Below are 16,674 nucleotides of genomic sequence, written 5' to 3' on the forward strand. Positions count from 1 at the left end.
TTTGTTTCAATTGTGACCAAACATTAGAGGAATGATCATTGCAAGCAGAGTAGTACTAGGCCATAGAAACAAAAAGGATTTGACTAGAATTTAAAAAGAGGAAGAAGACTGGCCATGCTAGCTCTGTCTCTGCATCTCTCCTCTCCCTTTGAAAATGTCACTCCTGCCACTTTCATTTCGATCTCTCCCTTCGAGTTGTTAACTCTAAGAAAACTAACAGCGTGCCCAACCTTCATCTTTAAAAGAATTGATTAATATTGTCCCGTAAGATGACAGTAGTGAGGAAGCGGTAGGCTCTCTCAGAGGGATGATAACTGTCCCAGAATAAGTATTTGGAGTCATTTTGGCACGTTTGAGGGACCAAGGAGTTGCAGAGTATTGAAACCTCTAGTCTTCCCGTGCCACAGCATCCTTTATTCACATATTCAAATCCTAAAAAATAATAACACATTATTAGTAGGGTTTTGTAGATATATGATATTGATTACCACCGTAGGAATATTTGATGATTTACCGTAGGAATCAGGGTATTGGATGATATCAAGTAGGGGTTGGTAGATATCAATGAAGACAATCTTGGATTGTGGGAGCCTTCTGTTGAGGGAGTTGATGAGTGAAGACAGCTTAGTGTTGAAAAGAGAGGCTGCCTGGTTGTATTTCTCTGCACACTCTCTCTCTTGCCCTCCTCCAAGGGTTCTCTGTTCTGGCACACATCCAATTGGTGGGATGTCCAGCACACCAATCCTTCTTGCCCCCAAACCATACAGTTCCTGCCAAATATATATGTTTTTTTTTGTTTTTTTAATCATTCAAATGATATAAGTGTGATTTTATTTATTATTAGAGAAAAAAATAAATAAATAAAATGAGAGGGATACACTTAGGTAGAACTTATCCTCAAAAGCTAAGATAGTAATTAAGGAGATGGTGCCTAAGTACTTATAAATCTCCAGGGCTATCCACTTCTAATATGAAATTTAACAACAACTGCCTAGTGTAGATGGTGAGTTGTGGTGTGCAAAAAAACTCATGCTCACCAAGAGGTATCAAGTTCGAGTCTTCTGATTGTTACCTACTTCCCTCCCTACCTTAAAAAAATAAAAAAATAAAAAAATAAAAAAAATAAAAAAAATAATGTGGAATTAGTTATGAAGCCATTGAGATATTCTCGGATTTCATCTCAGTACACCACTTGTCAGGTTCACATACGAGAATGTTCTTGTACGTCCCTAGTCCGTGGATTTAGAATCTATTAAATGAAGAGAGAGAAAATTGATTCTAAATCCACGAACCAGGGTCGTTCTCGTATATGATCCATGTAAAACCCCAAGATTTGTCCCCAACATATGGGCATATTGGCATAAGATATTGAAGCAAAAATAACCCAAGAGCTGCAAAGCTTGCATACTAAAAAGTTGTCCAAAGCAATGCCTCAAAGATTTTTAGATAGCTAGAAAGATGAGAAGTAATTAACCTGAATGAAACTAGAAGCTGAACGGATCATGAGATCAGTATAGGTAGGGACATCATAGTTTACACTCCTCAAAAGAGTAGAGAAATAAGTATTGGCTATATCGTCGCTTCCTGTACAGATTGCATAGAAGCTCTCTGCAATGATACTATTTGCTCTCTCTTCTCCAGCAATCTTCTTCAGCTTCCTTATGTACTCTCTGAACAAATTCAATTGATCCGATAGAGACAACACTGACTGCAGATCATCAGATACGTATGTATTAAATCTTAGAGGTGAGTGAGTGGATCATAATAATGAAGAGAATAGAAAAAATTAAGAAAAACAAATATACAGGATTGATACCGTCATCTGAGAGGTGAGTGGATCATAACCACAAGCACCGGAGGCAAAGCTTACACCTGTGAGGAGGTCTGAAGGTTTCAAGGTCGGGTCAAGATATGCAGGCAAAAGCTCCTTAATTCCCAAATCTTCAACTGCACCCAAAAACAAACCACAAGTAGTCACAAGTACACTATCAAATGATTTCTCTCTCTTCTATCCTCTTTTAGATTTATATAGATTATGGGAAAATGTGGCTCCCACAATACCGCGGAGTTAACGAGGAGGCAAACATGGGCATCAAAGGTGTTGGATTTTCAATGTTTCAGAAGGGTGGGAGTGTTTTTTCACTGTCTTTTGTATTTGGATGCAGGGTCCACGCAACTAGACGGTGTTCCCCCACCCCTTCCCTTTAATTATATTAAATGAAGTGGGCTCACTAGGTTGAAATAGGCTTGCAATTAGGTCAGGTTGAATTGTGTTTAAAACTTCAGCACAATCCTAAGTCCTCTTAGTTGGGTCCAAACCTGATCAATACCTAAAAAAGCAATGTAACCTTGAGTCAAGGTCAAGCCGGACTCAGCCCAAGGCCTAAACTTGGCATTGCCCGACTTTGACTCGGGGCCTGGAATTTCTAGCGATGACCCACCGTTAGGGCTGGGATATCTCAGCCCAAGCCCTTTTTCCGCTCAAGATGGGCTCTGAAAAAAAAAAAACAACTAAAGGTATAAGGATGGCTACACTACTCGTATATAGATTCTTTTACATACTTCTCACATAATAAATAGTAGGATTCACACTAACACTCTCTCTCCTGTTCTCATTATATGAGGCCATGTAAACCCATATATAGTTGAGATCAGTTCCAATGCAAGAGGCAATACCTTTCCCTTTAATTAATTTGGTTTCACACACACACACAGGGAGAGAGAGAGAGAGAGAGGAGAGAGAGAGAAAACTTACCCAAGAAGTCAGTAGGGACCTTTCCGTTGCTAAACCTTCCAGTGGGGATTCCTCCCATGAAGTCCCGGCCATAGGGAGGGAAGTTGCATTTCACCAGCGTCTTAAGATTATTATTGTTGCCTGCGTCTATGATAGAATCTCCAAAGGCAATCAAGGCTGGGATCGTTATGTTGTTAGGTAGAGTGATTTGTGCTTGGTTCATTTGGAAGAGGAAGCAGGAAGCCATCATAAACGTAAAGAAACCAACAACCTTTGAAGAAGAAGAAGAAGAAAAAGAGGCACCAGTCGTAGTACCATGTCTTCCAATCAAGCATACTGAATGCATTGTTTTTTCCTAAAACGATACAAGTCTTTCTTCTTTGTTCTTTCTTCTTCCTTCTTTCTTTCAGGAAGAGGGAAGAAAGTTGTGTACAAGAAAGTTTAGTTCTGTCTACTATTGTGTTAAAGTTAAATATACAACTTAATTAGATTTAGGTGAGGAATAGGATGCAGTGGTTGAGACACTAGAAAGATAGTTTCTCTTTTTTTATTCTAAATAGGAAAAAAAAAAAAAAAGATTAGTAATGGTCCAAGAGAGTGATGAGATTTGAAAATTGACCCTTTGGATCCATGACTGTAAATTGCAGAAGTTCCTCTCTATCTTTTTGAGAGAGAGAGAGAGAGAGAGAGAGAACAACTCCCCAGGGCATGTTTATATATCTATATATGATGGCTAATTAAGAATAAGAAGAATAATTGAACTTCTTTGAGATTTTAGAAGAAAATAGGATAGGATGAACGTTGGGGAATAATATTCCATAAGTTTTAGCAAGTGTAAGGTCTTAAGGACTTAATGGTCGCCATTAATGATAGAGTATCGTAGTAGTAACGCTTCGTTTCTCCTGCTTCTACAAAATGTCCGGAACAAAATAAAGGAAAGAAATAATGAAATGGGAAAAAGAACTGTCCCGGAAGAATGGTTCCTCTCCCCTACGGGTAACCACCCCACCCTATCTTGCACACACTGCATGGATAGTGTGAGATGATAGGGGTTGGGTTCGGGCCAAAAAATAGATGATAGGGTTGGGTGGTTACCTGCAGAGGAAGTGGGATTCCAAACCATTGTTAGTTAAAACGGGAACGGCAAAAAAACAGAAACGTACGGTACGGGTTTTAAATAAATAAAAACGATGAACAGTACAGTCAAAAAAAGGGTAAAAAAACAGAGAACAGCAAAAGGGCCAAAACGAATGGTACGAGTATTAAACGTATAGTTTTCAAAAAACGAAACAAAAAAAACGGTAGTATACTCATGCAATTTGAGAGATTAGTACCTGTATACATGCATCTAATATTCCAAAAGCTCTAGAATTCCAAGATAAAATAGCCCAATGGGCTACAAGAAAATGAGATGTTGCTAGTTTTAGCTTCTCCTTACTCATTGGGCTATAAGAAGATGAGATTTTTTTCCTATAAATAGTATGGAAGTTAAAAACAAAAAACCAAGTACCATATTGTCTTCACTCTTCACTTTTACTAATAGGTCTTTTTTTTTTAATTAATTAATTTTTTTTAATAAAATTCCTATTTTACCCTTAGAAAACGGATACGCGTTTAAAATGGCGGTTTAAAACGCGTTTAAAACGGATTCTTTTGCCGTTTCTGTTTTTTTCCGTATTGCATAATAGCATACGGCAAAACGCACTTTAAAAGGCAAACGCGTTTTAAACGCGTTTTAACTAACAATGTTCCAGACTCCTGTCCACGAGCGTGGTTTACGTCGATGTTCTTATGCGTGTCTCTCTTCATTCAAAAAGACATTCCTGTCATTTAATGTGTTTGGAATAGAGAGAGAGAGAGATAGAGATAGAGGGAGTGCTGGCACAGGCTGCATTCCTAGAATAAGAACCACTTCCCTAAGTGAAATATGGGGAAAAAGAAGCCTGAAAGTAAGGTGTTAACTCAGTATCAAAATCGTACAAAACCATAAAAAAAGAGATTCAGTATGCTGTCGGTATGAAAAAATAATTTTTTTTTCAATATGGTGTGATACGATGTCTGTATTTAAGAAATTTTTTTTTGCTATATACGAAACCATACCGAATTGTCTAAACCATATTCAGTAACAAAATCATATTGAATACCATATCAAATTATTGAATTATCTAATATATACACTTTTTTTGTAAAATTATCAAATATATATACAAAAAAGATATTTAAAAAAAAAAAAAGGCAAAAAAATTGTACCAATACATATCGAATAAAAACCGTATATTGTACCAAAAAAATATTGAGCTGGTATGATATCGATATTAAAGGATAAGCTTTTTTCTTGGTAGAGTATGGTTTAGATATTGAGTCTTGGCCTATTGTACAGTACCAAATACTACTATCGTAATGAGTTGACACCCTTACCTACAAGGCAGCATGGCCCCTGTACCAAGACACAAATGGGGTGAAAAGACCGTTCCACCCTTCATGAAAGCCGAAAATTCCACCCCTGCTGATGCTTCTTTGCAAGTCCCATTGGCCCCCATGCTAGCATAGGGAACACACTCCCTTTCAAGGTACCCTCTCCGTGAAATATATTACTTCTCCTATATATTTTATAGTCTTCAGTTACAAATACAGGAGCCACGTTGTAAGGTAATTCTTTTTTTTTTTTTCATTTGGAGGGGGGTGTGGGGGTTGAATTCCCTTTCTGGCTGGATAGCTTATGCTAGTGCCTCCAATGTCTATCTCTTTCTCCCTCCTATGAAATGACATATCTACCTCCTATTGTGGGAAGAGAAAAGGAAACATAGAAGTACTATCGTATGCTATGAAGCTTGGCAGCATTCTTTCTCCTTTTTCTATCCTTTTTTCAAGGGTAAATAAATTATAAATTAAAAAAATATATATCCATGAATCCCGTTTATTAACTTTCCACCCATTTTTTTTTATTTAGTCTATAAATAAATACAGCCAAGATGATAGTGCTATCATGAATTTAAAATGCCAGTCGCATAAGCAGGAGATGATTGAAGTACTAAGTTTTGGTGCCCATATCGACTGTATGGAGAAGGTCCAAAATCTCTGCCCAGATCCCGACTCGACTCTTGAGTGTTCGACTGTAAAAGGGGATGTTATAAATAATAAAATGCACATCTTTCTTCTTAAGACGTCTTTTGGGGAATTGACAGTGACTACACTAAAGGTCCAACACTAAGAATGACTTTCATCTGGTCCATGCAACCTGCAGCTAAGGGCATCAATTTAAAACTGAAATTGAAATCGGTTATTTAAAATCAAATTACATTGAAAAAAAAAATCATTTAATATTTGTTTTGAAAAGTAAAATTTCATTCGATTTGATTTTGATTTTAGACTAAAATTTATATGTTTGAACTGAAACCAAATCGAATAAAGTGTATCTCATATAAAACTCTTGGTAAAAATTAACCTCCTGACCAACCATCTTCAAAGAGCTGAGGATCAGCCAACACAGTAGAAACATCATCTATATCAGCCCCACAGAAGACAAATGTATCATTGGAAAAAAGAAGGTGAATGACATCAAGGGCTGACCTTGCAACCTTAATTCCTTTAGAAAGTCGTAACTCCCTATTATACAGATAGGAAGCAAAAGAGTGAATCTCTATAGACATGATGAATAAATTAGGACTAAGAGATAAACTTGTTTGATTCCCATGGAGGGCTGAATAAAACCAAAAGACCTGCCTTTGAGTTTAAAATAAAAAGAGCAAGAAGGGATGAGAGAAGACACAAGGTCCTCAAACCCCAAAAAACATAAAAATACCACAACAATAAACCACACTCAAGATGGTCACAGGCCTCGTAGATTTCGAGCTTAAGAGCGAACATCCTTGCTTCCTTTGCATTTTTTCATATAATGAAAGATCTCATGAACAATAATAATATTATCTGACATCTGCCTTCCCTTAACAAAGGAGGTCTAATAAGGAGAAAATAATTTCGATACAAAAACCTGAAGACATGTTGCAATAAGCTTGGCAATAATCTTATAAGCCACATTACAAAGACTAGTGGACATAAACTCCCAGGGTAGAAAGCTCTCGTTTTTGGAGATAAGGGTCAACAATATATGATTAAATCCTAAAGATGACATCAGTGAAAAAATTACGAATAAACGAGGTAATATCTCTTCTAAGAAGATCCAGAAAAAATGGAGAAGCCAACGGAATTCCATCATGGCCAAGAGTTTCATAACCTCCAATACTGAAAACTGCATTTCTCACCTCGTCTATCTTCAGAGGGAATGAAACACAAACCAAGGTTTTCATCAACAGACACAATAGAAAATAAAATTTCAACAAAATCAGGATCAAGCAGATTAGAACTAGTGAAAAAAGAAGTAAAATGATCCACTGAAATACGATAATGCAAGGTGTATCATATACCAACTTACTATTTGAGTCCAGGATGGATGCCTTGAGTGAATATTGACAAGCAAATGACAGTAACGTGTTATGATCCCCATCAGAGATATAAGAATGCCGAAATTTTTGGAATCAGAATATCTTCTCAGCAGCAAGAAGCCAATGCAAAACTTTGGCTCCAGACTCTCTTGAATTTTATCCACGGAATAAGAAAATCGTTTTTTAAGGACGAGATCTCCAACCGATTGAAATGGTATGATCATGTCTAACGGAGACCTATAGAGGCGGCCGCAGTAAGGCAGAATGACGAGATTCACTTGGAGGGAGCTAGAAACGGTAGGGATAGGCCTAAGATGATGACTATTACCAAAGCAGTCCGAAAAGATATGCAAAGCCGCTCAACCCTAGTATGACTTCGGATAGAGTTGCGTGGCAGATAAGGACCCGTGTTGCTGACCCCCTATAGGGGATGTTTCCATGATGCGTCTTTCTATGCTGCTGTACCTTTTTTCTATTATCCCCATGTTTCTTCTTTTTAACCTATCATTTATGCTTCTTTACCTTCTTTTTCCCATATTGGATCGATGTAGCCAACCCCATTCAGTTAGGATAAGGTTATGATTGTTGTTGTTGTTGTAGATCTCCAACCACCTCCCTATTACAAACCGATAAACAACGCATCAACCTACTCAGCATAGAAAAGAAAGAGGAATACCCTAAAAGAGACCACTTCTTGAAACTCTGGGTGAGACAACCATGCCATATGAAATCAGAGGCAGTTCCCGAAAATATTAACAAAACATTTTAGATAAATTGAGTAATAATGGATTATGGTTGGACCCAAAAGCAAGAAGAGAATGAAGATGGGCAGAGGGGCAGAGCAAACCATGATGGATAGCCAAAACTTCCTTAATACAGTGGACGAGTGTTTTTGCATATTCGGCCATCTGAATCTAACTTTCTTACGAAAGATTTCAGCTAAACCAACATCATTTATTACAGCAAAAAGCCCCCAGGTAGAATTAGGAGACTAACCACCTTTCCCTCCAAACTACTCAGAAGGGATATGAGAACTAACCAAAAAAGGGTGAATCCACTATACAAGGCTCCCGCATTCCCAAGGTCCAGAGGTGAGAACTACACAGCTTTATCCCGAGAATGTCGAAAAGGCTGTTTCGACTACTTGACCATATCTGGTCGCAACGTTCATACCTTACCGCTAGACCAAGTACATAGTGGGACCAGCCGAAAGGAAACCCTCCCCACAAGAAGAGGTAGTAAGAAATCAAGTATCTATGGCCTTACAGTGATGCTTATCAACCGATGCATCTTGAAGATGAACACACTTCAGACCCTTAAGATGAGAAGACTGACGTTGGTGTCCAGAAGCTTGAAAATGAGATGGGAGGACGTAAAAAACCTTACCAGTTGACTTCAGAGTTGTAGCATTAGACCAGGGAACGAGACAAGTATTCCTCGAGCATGGAGACCCCGACAGTGAGAACGAACACGACACCAGCCCTTACATGGAGGAGGGACATCCCTTTCTAGATTACCAGGAGGAGAGTTTTGCAATAAGGGATTTCGTCTTCAGGCTCTGTTATCACCCCAACGATATTTACATTTTGAAAGAAGATGAAAGACTTCGATCCCTGTGACAGATTATATATAATTAGCCTGTCTCAACATAAATGCATCCCAAAATACAAATAGAATATGGAAGTTTCACAAACAGGACGGGCCCAAAAACCTGTATACCTCCTTCCTACAATTCATTAACCTCTGAGCAGCCTTACACGGATCTACAGAGGAAACTTGTACCAAATGCAAATAATAAAACACAAATCGGATAATGGTGCTTCATGAACAAAACTTGTCTCGATTTTACCAGAAATTTGCATTATACATACATCAACCAACCTAAAATGCTCAACAGAAATGTACATAACTGTAGAGAATATACACAAGTTCCAGAAATCCAGTGGCTTATGAATATCAGGCACAACCAGAACATGAAACAAATTAGAATGGACAATTAAAATCATGAAGATCAACATTTCAGAGTTATTGACTGCTTTGGCCGGAAAATTATAAACACGATGCAATGTCTGAGGCAGCTCAATGAGCACTAACAAGAAATGGGTGTTGGCACACCCCACACTCGATGGTCTCAGAACCAGAGCTTGGAACTTGGACCTGCAGTGTTAACCAAAATGCATCAAGAGATTTATTTGAGAAAAAAATAAAATAAATAAGAAATTAAACCAAAAAAAAATTGAAAAACAATGAAAGAAAACAGAGTATGATAAATTCAGTCAAGTGTGGCGAACTTTAAACCTGCAGATGTACAGTACAAGTAGGACAAGCAACTTCTCTCATCCGCTTTCCAGATCCGTCAGATTTCGACCCTGTAAAATCCAATTAAATGAGCAGGCTCACATTATCTTTCCCCCTAAAAGAAGAGTTAAAAAAGGGTTCAACTGACATGGGATAAGAAGTGATATGTTTGTCGTGCCCTTTTGAGAAAACAAGATCATGTTGGACACAAACAATCTATGCATTCCTCCAGTGAGATTTTGGAAGAATAGAACAGATTGAGTGGAGTACAGCATCTAATCACCCATATCGTAAATTTGCTACAGATGATTGCCATATCACAACCAAATGATTTGAAGGGTAATAAAAAAGATCAGATTTCAGACAATTTCAAATGCATGTCTTTCAGCAACAATAACTACCTGATGATGCCTTGCGGTTTCGGTCCATTTCTTCCTGTAAAAAGTACCAGCCACCAACGTAGAAACATGAAATACATCAGACATTATTACCACTCAAGATTAAAGATGAATATCACTACACTACTAGCAAGAAGAGAGATTTGAGGAGGCATTCATGCGATACAAAGGAATGAATCAAAACAGCTTGCTTCAGTCAATGTGTGTGTGTGTGTGTGTGTGTGTGTGTGTGTGTGTGTGCGAGAGAGAGAGAGAGAGAGAGAGAGAGAGAGATGTAACTTTGTAATAGGTCAAGACTCAGGTCCTTTCAGGATGGTGACATTGATTCAGTGCATTTGATCTACTAAGTAGAGAATTGGGATTTGATATACTGGCAGTAGTGTATATACATTAGTTGTTAGGGTCTATTGAGTCAATGTTCTGCAGTGTAATCAACTTTTCTAGCAGAAAGGCCAAAGAATTCCTGTGATGCAATCCCGGGTTCGACAAAATGCTTGGGGTAGCGATTCTAACTCTAGTTTTCTTTCCTCTTTCAATAAAAGCAAATGTTTCTTTTTAAGTCTTGTACAAGTGGGAATCGGTGTTGTCTTGAGACTTTCCCACTTGTATTCTAACTCTAGTTTTCTTTCAACAAAAGCAAATGTTTCTTTTTAAGTCTTGTACAAGTTGGAATCGGTGGAGTCTTGAGACTTTACCACTTGTATTTAACTCTAGTTTTCTTTCAATAAAAGCAATTGGCCTCATTGTTGAAGTCTTGTACAAGTTGGAATCGGTGGAGTCTTGAGACTTTACCACTTGTATTCTAACTCTAGTTTTCTTTCAATAAAAGCAATTGAAGGGCCTCATTGTTGCCCACGATCTTTAGAATAAACAAAGCTTGCTACTGCAACTGTCTTCTTGTCTTGAAGATATTCCTTGTGTGTGACCAAGGTGAAGGGGTTACTGTTTGATCCAATCGACACCTTGCAGTCCAAAGCCCAGGTGGATCCTTTACGCTGCTCGTCTACTGTTTCTGGTTCTTTATTCTTATTCTTATTCTAATCTCCTCTTTCTGCCATTAAAAAGTACTGTTCTTACCTTTCTTCAAAACCTTAATTTCTAGAAGTTTCGATGCAAGGTGTCTTTAAGATTAAGCAAATTGGCCAGCTGATCAAATTGAGATTTGGAGCATACATCCCAAGAACAGAACTTGATCCAAGTTTGGTTCTGTTCTAACAGCTGGATCTTGAGATATCTCCATATTTCCTATTCTGCTACTACCGTTGTTACCTTGTCTGAACCTGGAATCAATTCTTTGTTACTGTCCATGTTCGGTTGCTGATCTCACCACTGTTCTGTGTACTAATATTTGCCCTAAATACAGAGCTCGATTGGTATATTGTTCTTAATTTCTGAGACCTAAGCTGATCTTGGAAATTACCAAAATACCTGTATCGGTTACTGTTCTGTAACATCTCTTTAAGTTACTATTTTCACATCTGTTAGACAGTGTCTTACATCAGAATTTAATCCTATTGCGTTTCAACTAGTTTCCTGAATTTGCAACTAAGTTATTCAATAACCACTCCGTGGGCGTATTTATTTTCGTACTTTCTCAGTCTAACCTTCGCCGGGCTTTTTGCTCCTTCGCCTATAGGTGGCTTCGCTATCGCTCATGACTTGGTATAGAGATCTCTTCGTGAAGTTCAAGTTTGGCAATGACATATGCTTTGATTCTACTGGACAATACCAAGATAATAGAAGTATGAAATCCATCTGGCGGGGAGGGGTGGAAGAGGTAAGAGTACATATCACCTATAGCATGATCATCTGTACAACTGGTAAAATTACAGAGGAGAGCATTCTTGATTCTTGACGCATACAAAGTTACCAGTGCCCACAAAAAGTAGCTACTTCAATGAGTTCCCAGTGATTTAAAGATATTGGAGAAGATAAAACAATTTCTTTCATGAATCTAGAACACCATTCAGCATCGCTCTGAATGATCTCAAGCTATTTGTAGCATTTGCTAAACTAAATGTTGCAATTACAAAATTTCTATTGATAAAATTCCTAAAACTTAGATTGCATTATCAAGTCCAAGTAGACAATCAAAATAATTTTTGGAAATAAACAAAATTAAGCTACACACAACTTTAAACATGTGCTGTGAATATGCAGTCACCTGAAGCTTCTTCGCAAGATCCTCATGGCTCTGCAATCCAGCAGGTTTGATGGCTGATTCTTTTGCACTACTCAGCCTTTGAGTAACTTCCGCCTGTAAAAGAAAATTAAATCTTAAAACTCTTTTAGGGTGCTGCAATCTGGAATCACATACTCACATTTACATATTTAGAAAAAAATGGAAAAATGTAAAAAGGCCATGAAAGTCAAGAAGCTCTACTATGAAAAAAGAAGTGAACCGAGTATACTTAGTTCATGCATCACATACAAACATCACAATATGATGGGGGACCGGTTAGAGAAGAAGGAGAAATCAGAGAAGCAGGGAAAGCACACTCACGTAGAGCACAAATCAACTCAAAATTCTCAATCAATCAACTCTGTCAATTGTTTGAATTACATGCTAGTATTTAAAGAGAATCAAAACTCCTACGTAGACTCTAAATGGAAACAAATTCAAAAAGGAAACAAAGCAAACCAATTATTAACTCTAACTCCTGCATACAACTCAACCATGGAAATAAAAGAGAAAATAAAAGAAATAAATAAGTAAGCTACTAACTAATTACTTCCAACCCTAGGTTGGACCGGCTCTTCTTGCCTCTTGGCTTCCAAAGCGGTTATGCTGATCCAACCAGTCAAGGGTGTCTATATCTGCATCACAATAAGAGGGTTTGCTTAACAATACATCTGTATTACAGTCTGTAATCATCAGATTATATAGAGACGAACGATTCCCTCGTCTGATAACCGCCATTCATGCACGAAGCTGAGAGAACCTAATAAAAAATACAGAACATTGTATTTTATATACACCTGAATCCTAGAGGGAACTTTTTCCATTTTAAGAAAAGATATCTTGATAATCACATTAAATGAGTATACCTTTTCAGAAATATACAGAATGTGACATATGGATACAATAAGATCTATCCCATGAATGGTACGGAAAGGAAAGAAAACAGGTTCAAATTAATAGGAAAGAAAAATATATAGAAAATAAGAAGCTAAGAAGGCCAGACTGACAATTAGGACGGAATACATGATAGATTGACCAAAATACTGATCTGTCAAATTTAGAATTTTTTTCCACTTCATTAAATATGTTGAAATTTTGAGAGTAAAGATGTTCGTATAACTTGAACTTACATCTTTTCCTTATGTAATATAGTTTTTCCATTTTTTTCTTTATCTTGTCTATTTTTATTCCTATTTCCAAGGAAAAATTATATCAATCTTGCAATCTTAGAACTCGAATCCTGTCACACTTACAATTTTGTAATCCCATTCAACCATAAACCACAATGGAAGACAGAGCACAATCATAAACATATTCAACATAGGTAGAATGTACACACCATGCATCGATCGCAAACTCTAACAGGCTGGGCATTCTCATCCGCAGTGAGAGCAATTCTACCATGGGTGCACTTGTCACAAAAAATATCCCCACAGTTCCGGCAGTGATGCTGAATATTGAAAGAAAACCAAAATTTTAACATATGCAAAAGGATGTAAATGCATTTTATTGTAAACAAGCCTGTAAGAGTAATAGATATACCCTCCTCACAAAAGCATTAAAATCCGTCCCACAAGATGTGCATTTGTTAACCGCCTCGTCTGGGACCTGTAGGAAGAACGAAAATAAAAGCAGACACAGACACAACAGAAATTAGCTCCCAATAGACCATTCTTTAAACTCCCACTTGAAATTAGCACCTAATCAACTAGCTCAGTAACCTTATACCAGTCAGTTTCAATTCAACTAGCTATTTACGCAATTCTCACCAAAGTATCTAACCATTAACCTCCTCAAAATTTCTCCTTTCCTACTAGTTCTTTGCTGCACAATCAGCCTAGCACAATTCCTTGAACAAACATCACAAATCAATTTCATGGAATGGCCATACACAGTAAACAGAAATGGAAGAGCACAACATGCAAAGAATGAACATGGTTTCTCTTTTAAATCACCCTAGTGATATGTAGAACAAATTATAGGTAGCATTATTACACTCCGAACTATCATCAAGTGATTATGGCAGATCACTCAAAGATATGCTTGGTCGATATTTCTATCAATCTCTAATGTATTCGGAAAAACCAACAGGAAATTAAGCAAGAAAAATCAATGTTGGAATAGATATATTCTGAAAAACCCACAGGAAATTTAGGGCATGGATACTGAAGTCTTACCCAATGATCTTTCTCCTCATTGCCAGGCTTTATTATGTTCATCCAATCAGCAATTCCTTTCTTTTTCTCAGTAGGCAGTTCAGATGCCTTGACAGAGTCAGTAGGTTTAAATCTTCCACCCATCTCCTTTATCTGACCAAAATGAAAGGATTTGGATATCATTAGGCACAATATTACAAGCACCCCCGCCCACAAGGAGGGCTGTGTGCGCTGTCACACAAAATAATTATGGGACCAGATTATTTTAGCTCTTTTAGGTTTTCACAACTTACAATAGCTCCATTTGAAAACAAATATAACAGCAAAGTCAGCTGCTTGCTTCCCAGTATTTAACAAAGAAATAGAGGAACAGGCAAATGAACTTCAAAGTGAATTTTAGACCACTGTGATAGATGCAGCCTTTAAATCAGGCAACACACCCTAAAAGAAAAATCTCTTTCTTTCAAGAGGCAGTCCTGGTGCCATGGAGATATGGACCAGATAATGAGATAAGTTATTAAAATATGCTGATAAATGTGAATAGCACTGAATTAAAATTCATTATTACTGGAAACACACCATTTTACCTCTGTACTTCAAATTTTTAACAAAACAACCCCATGCATCCAATAGCACAATTTGGCTCCCCACAACCAACACCAAACCCAACCCCCCCACCCCCCAAAAAAAATAAAAAATAAAAACAAAGGTTGGAGGGAAATTCTTTCCAAAAGGAAGGGGTACGGAAAACACCTCACAATTAAGAGGTCATGAGTTCAACTCTCCATGGGGCTTACACATTTGAAAAAAAAAAGGGGGTATGGAAAAGGATTGCTCAATTGTTGGCTGCGACAAATTAAAAAAAAAAAAATGATACTGATAGCAGGAGTAAGATGCGCAGGTTTGTTTAAAGTAAACAGACCAGGGTCCCCAAGAGTAAAATGTATGCACCACAATTCAACTGAAACCTGAATTAGGAAGTGGGTTAAACTCGATGCACCCTCAGTAAAGCAGTAATGAAGTACAAATTAACCATATGACCAAGCACTTGGCATGACTTAAAGGGTACAAAAGTATCATAACTCCTATAACTCCCAGTGACCGATACTCTAGCCTTCAACTGCCCCCCAGAGTACCACCCATCACCCCTGTAGAAAAGGCATTTTACACAAATCCCAATGGCAGAGAGAAATAGACCCGGTATAACTGAACCATCACTATTCCAGTCTACTAAGAATTATGTATCCTTTATAGCTTCTCTCCAGTTGTTTGAGCCTTCTCAGTAGTGATGTTATCGGAATTCAATACAACAGTATTAGGTAATAAAATGATACTTCATCATATGTCAGCAAGCCATGCCTTTGAGTCTTCATGGCAGACATTCGAGGACACCCTTCATGGTTGCCCATTGGGACAAATATCCTGGTAGTGCCAAACCCCATTTAGTAGGGATAAGGCTGAGTTGAGTTAGAAGAGATAAACGGGGGAAACTATAAAAGGGGCCAGAGGTTGAGTTTTGGAGAAGTCTCAGAAACTAATGGCACCTAAAAGCATCAGTCTACCAACATATACCATGAAAAGAAATTAGAAGAAAAAAAAAAAAAGTTAAATTTCATGGTGGATACTTTAATTTCAAAGGAAAAACAGTCTGTGAAGATGAGTACGGAACCTGAACAGTTGCAGCTGTCACAGTGTCAAGAATGGTGTTGGTGGTATAGCTGTTCGACTGCAGCCTTATGCGTCTTGGTTCAATGTCAACAGAGCTTTTGGACCAAAAAGTAAAAATTGACGAGTTGGCCTGAATTAAAAGAAATAAATTCCATAAATATTGATTTAAAAAATAATAGGATATGTAAATCCCCAAAAAAATTCAAGTAAAAAAAACTTACTTCCCATCTTGTCACTGTCTCAAGTGGGTAAATTCTCAATGTCCGACTAGTATTGGGATCAAGCATACGAATCCCATCCAAACCAATCTGAAGAACAAGTCAAAACACATTTTCAAGATAAGGATCCATAGTTTCAAAGAGAAAAGGAAGGGAAGGAAATAGATACATAAGATTAATATGTGGAAAAAAAATTCTTAAAGAAAAAAATGGACAAATTAATAAATTATCACTTCCAATTTCTTTGACTGAGATGAACATATTCACTATTTCTGCTTCCATTGTTGCATGTACCTTGAGACAATATATTACTATCCCCAATGACAGTAGCATTCGATTAGACAGCAACGAAGATAAAGATATAAAATCATCATAAAAGAAAACTACGGTAGAAGGTCTCCGTAAGGGCACATCTAAAAGTTGAGTACATTTACTTTACACTCCAACCCAACAGTATCATGTCTCAGTAGAAACAAATTAAATTGCCAAAGACTTATTAACTGTAACTAACAGATTCCCTTAAATATTCATGATTTAACAAGTTTTTTCTTTTTCCTTTTTTTTTTTTTTTTTTTTTT

The 16,674-nt window shown here is 37.3% G+C and overlaps 2 protein-coding genes across 2 annotated transcripts in view; both read right to left on the reverse strand.

Annotated features, from left to right (window-relative positions):
* LOC122074217 (GDSL esterase/lipase EXL3-like) lies at nucleotides 1-3,080 on the reverse strand. Its single transcript, XM_042639068.1, has 5 exons — nucleotides 2,756-3,080; nucleotides 1,817-1,947; nucleotides 1,475-1,708; nucleotides 515-770; nucleotides 1-432 (listed from the first exon to the last, which is right to left on the reverse strand). The coding sequence occupies exons 1-5, from the start codon at nucleotides 3,078-3,080 to the stop codon at nucleotides 239-241; spliced, it is 1,140 nt and encodes a 379-aa protein (XP_042495002.1). The 3' UTR covers nucleotides 1-238.
* Nucleotides 3,081-8,971: 5,891 nt separating this feature from the next.
* Nucleotides 8,972-16,674, reverse strand: part of LOC122074003 (protein FREE1-like) — a 12,497-nt gene continuing 4,794 nt past the window's right edge. The window contains exons 2-10 of the mRNA XM_042638765.1: nucleotides 16,100-16,186; nucleotides 15,880-16,008; nucleotides 14,232-14,363; nucleotides 13,597-13,662; nucleotides 13,394-13,504; nucleotides 12,037-12,129; nucleotides 9,876-9,909; nucleotides 9,475-9,545; nucleotides 8,972-9,333 (exon numbers count right to left, since the gene is read on the reverse strand). Coding sequence (XP_042494699.1) covers nucleotides 9,256-9,333; nucleotides 9,475-9,545; nucleotides 9,876-9,909; nucleotides 12,037-12,129; nucleotides 13,394-13,504; nucleotides 13,597-13,662; nucleotides 14,232-14,363; nucleotides 15,880-16,008; nucleotides 16,100-16,186 — 801 coding nt within the window. The 3' untranslated portion in view covers nucleotides 8,972-9,255. The remainder of the gene's footprint in view (nucleotides 9,334-9,474; nucleotides 9,546-9,875; nucleotides 9,910-12,036; nucleotides 12,130-13,393; nucleotides 13,505-13,596; nucleotides 13,663-14,231; nucleotides 14,364-15,879; nucleotides 16,009-16,099; nucleotides 16,187-16,674) is intronic.

This window comes from Macadamia integrifolia, chromosome 3 (assembly GCF_013358625.1).
Source record: "Macadamia integrifolia cultivar HAES 741 chromosome 3, SCU_Mint_v3, whole genome shotgun sequence".
NCBI lineage: Eukaryota > Viridiplantae > Streptophyta > Magnoliopsida > Proteales > Proteaceae > Macadamia > Macadamia integrifolia.